The sequence below is a fragment of the Zingiber officinale genome, chromosome 9A (genome assembly GCF_018446385.1).
Source record: "Zingiber officinale cultivar Zhangliang chromosome 9A, Zo_v1.1, whole genome shotgun sequence".
Taxonomy (NCBI): domain Eukaryota; kingdom Viridiplantae; phylum Streptophyta; class Magnoliopsida; order Zingiberales; family Zingiberaceae; genus Zingiber; species Zingiber officinale.
In genome coordinates, this window is record NC_056002.1 from 54,523,431 (window position 1) to 54,528,654 (window position 5,224).

At 40.2% G+C, this 5,224-nt stretch overlaps 1 protein-coding gene across 1 annotated transcript; it reads left to right on the forward strand.

Moving 5' to 3' along the window:
- The first annotated feature begins 704 nt into the window (after positions 1-704).
- LOC122020344 (L-type lectin-domain containing receptor kinase SIT2-like) lies at positions 705-2,962 on the forward strand. Its single transcript, XM_042578236.1, has one exon. The coding sequence runs from the start codon at positions 832-834 to the stop codon at positions 2,833-2,835; it is 2,004 nt and encodes a 667-aa protein (XP_042434170.1). The 5' UTR covers positions 705-831; the 3' UTR covers positions 2,836-2,962.
- Positions 2,963-5,224: the final 2,262 nt, after the last annotated feature.

Sequence of the window (5,224 nt, forward strand, 5' to 3'; positions counted from 1 at the left end):
GAGATAAAATGGAAGGGGCAAAGTGCACTTCACGTTAACGACATAAGAACATCCACAATAAGAATATTTGGAGAGGATATTTTTTTTAAATATTCTCAAATCCCAAATCTCCACCACTGAAATTAGGGATGATAATTTCTCTAAATCCAATAAAAGATTTGATATCTAACTCGAATAGATGAGGGTATGGAGGGACTACTGATATCCAATATATATATTTATTAAAAATTTATTTAAAAACTCATTAACTGAGAGTAGGTTATATAGATGTTTAATCTAGTTTTTAATTATATTTTTATTTTTAATATGGTGTTAATTCTCATATATATATTTTTTGAATGATAATAATAGGATGGAAAGAAAAAAATATTATTATAGAAGATATTTGATCATTTAATGAGTATAGATATAAGATGGATATTCCATCCCTAATAGATATAGGGATAGAAGATATAAAATTTGACTTTAATATGATCTATTACCATCCCTAATAGAAAAGGAGGTGGAGATTATAATTTTTAAAATCATTGGCAAAAAATTATGTCCGTTTATTTTTATTTTATTTTTTATTTTTTTAATAAAATAAAATAAATTGTGTAAATCACGTTGGCAGTATATGTCTTTCTTTACATTTTTGACTATGTATATTAATAACATTACTAATTTATACGAATTACTTTTTGTTTTTTACGGCCCAGGATTATCTGTCACAGTCACAACTAAAAAAATCCTTATCCATTAATACAAATCCGCCACTTTGAGTTCGTAACAGCTTGAGAGGTCAAAGGTTTGCGTTCCTTCGTTCTCCGTTCTCGGGCAGAGCCATTAGCCATGGCCCTCCTCTCCCAGATCTCCCTAACTCTTCTTCTCCTCGTCGTCAAGCCCACCGCCATCTCCGGCGACGTTTCCTTCGCCTTCAACGGATTCGAAAACGGCGGCGCCTTGACCTTCAGCGAGTACGCCGACGTCACCGGCGGCGGCCTCCTCCGGCTGACCAACAACACTGCCCAAGTGACCGGACACGCTTTCTACCCCTCCAAACTTCGACTCAAGAACGCTTCTTTTTCCGGCGACGTCTTCTCCTTCTCCACTACCTTCGTGTTCGCCATCACGCCGCTGATCACTAACGTGAGCGGCCATGGCCTCTCCTTCCTCCTCGCCCCCTCGACGGACTTCGCCAAGGCCTTGTCCAGCCAGCACCTGGGCCTCTTCCCCGATGACGGGGACTCCACCGACCACATCGTCGCCGTCGAGCTCGACACCGTCAAGAACTCGGAGTTCGGCGACATCAACGACAATCACATCGGCGTCGACGTCAACAGCTTGAGATCTGTCGACTCGACGCCGGCGGGATTCACCAAGGATGGGATTTTCCGCAGCCTGCAACTGATCAGCGGCGATCCGATGCAGATTTGGGTGGATTTCGACGGGGAACGCTCGCAGATCGACATCGCGATTGCCCCTTTACACGAAGCAAAGCCCCGGCGATCTCTCTTGTCCTCTTCGAAGATCAATCTCTCGGCGATAATCCTAGACGAGATGTACGTGGGCTTCGCCTCGTCCACCGGTGCCGCCACGGGATGCCATTACATTCTAGGGTGGAGCTTTGCCCTAAATCGAGACGCTCCCCCGCTCGATCTCTCTGCTCTCCCCCAACTTCCTCATCTAGGGCACAATAACACGACTCTCTTGGCGATTTCTCTGCCCTTGGCCGGAGCCATCCTCTTGCTGCTCGCCGCCGCCGCCGTTTACTTCGCCCTCGAGAGGAGGAAGAAGTTCGCGGAGGTGCTCGAGGACTGGGAGCTCGAGTACGGGCCTCATCGCTTCTCCTACAGAGACCTCTACCGGGCCACCGAGGGCTTCGGCGAGAAGAACCTCCTCGGGATCGGCGGCTTCGGCCGCGTCTACAAGGGCGTGCTACCGAAATCGAAGCTCGAGATCGCCGTCAAGAAGGTCTCCCACGAATCGAGGCAGGGAATGCGGGAGTTCGTGGCGGAGATCGTGAGCATGGGGCGGCTGCGGCACAGGAACCTGGTGCACCTGCTCGGCTACTGCCGGCGGCAGGGCGAGCTCATCTTGGTCTACGACTTCATGGCCAACGGCAGTCTCGACAAGTTCCTCTTCGGCAAGGACCGGCCTCCGTTGAACTGGTCCCGGCGGCTTCACATTATCAAGGGCGTCGCCGCCGGGCTCCTCTACCTCCACCAAGGCTGGGAGCAGGTGGTGATCCACCGAGACATCAAAGCAGGCAACGTCCTCCTCGACGGCGAATTCAATCCGAAGCTGGGAGATTTCGGATTGGCGAGGCTCTGCGACCACGGTGGCAACCCCCAAACCACCCACATCATGGGCACGCTCGGCTACCTCGCCCCGGAGCTCAGCAAGACCGGCAAGGCCACCACCCTCACCGACGTGTACGCCTTCGGGGCCTTCCTGCTCGAAGTAGCCTGCGGGCAGCGGCCGATGGAGCTGCACGCTCCCGGCGAAGTGCCCGGCCTGGTGGACCGCGTGCTCGGGTGCTGGAAGATGAACTCGATCCTGGAGGCCTGCGATCTGAGGCTGGGGGGTGAGTTCGTGGCGAGGGAGGTGGAGCTGGTGCTCAAGCTCGGGCTCCTCTGCTCGCACCCCGACCCCTCGTGCAGGCCGAGCATGAGGCAGGCGGTGCAGATCCTGGAGGGCGAGGCTCCGTTTCCGGCCATGTCCGCTGACGGCCTCATAGAAAGCAATCTTGCTGCGAGCTCCTACGACTTGTCGTTCGATGATTTCGTCGGTTCTTCTTCTTCGGCTGCGACGAACGCGATGCTCTCGTCGCCTTTCTTTTCCGGGGCCAGATGATTGCCTGATTCTGTTGAATGTATTCCACTAGTCTTTTGTAAATTTTTTTTTAAAATCTAGGTATTTCAACCTTTTCGGTAAATAAGTTTTCAAAATATTTAATTAGATAGCATACCTACTTTTTAGCCTGTACTTAAATTAATTCAATTGAAAAAATAAAATATTTTTTCCTAATCGAATTGATATCTTTCTATTAAAAAAATCTATTAACCAGTTTTGGTTAAAATTAGTTGAAAGATCTAAAGATTTTAAAATGATACGAAATCAATTAGTTCTCTTAATTATAAAAATATTATCAAATATCAATTTGTGTTAAAAAAATCATTACTCTCAATATATTAGATTAAATTAATATTTGATTATATTTTTACACTGGATAACTAGACGAACACATGAGAATTGGTTTTATGTCAGTCCGAGATCTCTAGTTCTATCAGTCGATTTTGATCGAAATCGATAGATGAATCCAGGGGCGGATTTAGGATTTTAGGTTTGGGGGGGGCCGAGTTTATGCGGTTTTTAGTTGTGTGATGATTTGTCCATGAAAATGTTGTCACAAGATAGTGTGATCAATCTATCGACAGGGATGGATCTAGAATTTTAGATTTGATCACCGCATACTAAGTGATAAAAATAAGTGGTATATAATTTTCAATAATAAAAAATATAATAATTAAAATAATAAATAGAATACTCACAGTGATGTCTAACATCTCGTATTATTCATATTGTGATTATTGTCTCATTGAGCAGGGAGTTGTTCCTAACCAAGCTCTATATCCAATAGTCCTCTCCCATCTCAAATAATTTTACGAGGAATCACGAGGAAATATATTATGAGAACCATCCTACATATACTTGCTAATGCTACAATAAGGAAATATATTATGACGCTCATTAATTTCTGAATTTGCTTCCATTCTCTACCCTCATGACATGAAATCAGTTCTTATATATTCGTCTAGTTCTTTGATTGTAAAAATACTATTAAAAATTAATTTATTGTAATATACTGAGAGCAATGATTTTTTTGAAACTATGGCCGAATGAACCTAAATAAAATCAATTTAGGTTCATTCGGTCAAAATCGGTTAGGAATAAAGTGAAATTATATCCTATGAGTTCTTTTATTTTTTAAGTTTATATTCATGTCCTCAAACATCAATTGACATGATATATTAAGAACAATAATTTTTTAAGCACAAATGTGTCCAAAAACTAATTCGTGTTCAAAAAATCATTACTCTCAATATATTAGATCAAATGATATTTGAAATTATTTTTATAATCAGAAGAACTAGACGAACACATATGAATTGTTTTGGCTAAAACTAGCTGATGGACGTAAAGACCTCGAAATGATATGAATCAGTTCCTATATGTTTCTCTTGTTCTCCTAATTGTAAAAATATTATCAAACATCAATTTCTCAATATATTAAGAATAGTGATTTTTTGAAAATGAATTAACTTTTCAAATACATTCATGTTAAAAAAATACATCGCTCTTAATATATTGAGTTAAATTGATATTTGATAATATTTGTACAATTAAAAAAACTAAACGAATATATATGAGCTAATTTCGTATTATTCTGAAGTCTTTAGGTCTATCAGCTAATTTTAACAGGATAAGAGTAAAATGAAAAATGAATATATGATTTGATAATTTTAAAATAATATTACATAATTTTGATATTTCAAAAACTTACCGACTCAATTTAGAAATGAACGATACTCGTGTTAATCTACTGGATTAAATCAGAACGCGCTAGTAAAAATCCACCTACAGCCGACCTCTATAATTAAAAATCCATTATAATGTCATTGCCCCCAGTTGGATTTCGAACGGTGATACCCTGTAAATTAACCAAATGTTTTACCATTGCATCATATTCAGGGGCAATGTTAAAATCATCTTTTGCTTTCTAATTTTTGATCGAATGGATGTAATTCCGACGCCTCGTAATTTGATCGGGCAAATTCGAGGCCGATTGAGGTAGGTATATTAATCTTTCCATATTAATCTACTTAATAAATCTGAAGCATAGCTTATACACGTTTAGACATCAGTCTTTCAAATATTTGTTCTTATTAGGATTTAAATTAACTCTGATAATTTTATTTATTTCTCTAAATATTTTACGGTTAAGGTACTGATTTAAATTTTAATTAATTAATTTATTTTTTTAAATATTTGATTATTTACCCTGACGGTAGAAAAATCAAAAGGGCTCTTGATAATAATTTTTGATATTAAACTATTTTTATTGCAATATGACTACAGCAAATTGATTAAAAAAATAATAATATATAAAGACAACACCTTAATATATATAGAAAATACTTTATTAATATTATTTAAATTTAGTTCAAGCTAATATAAAATT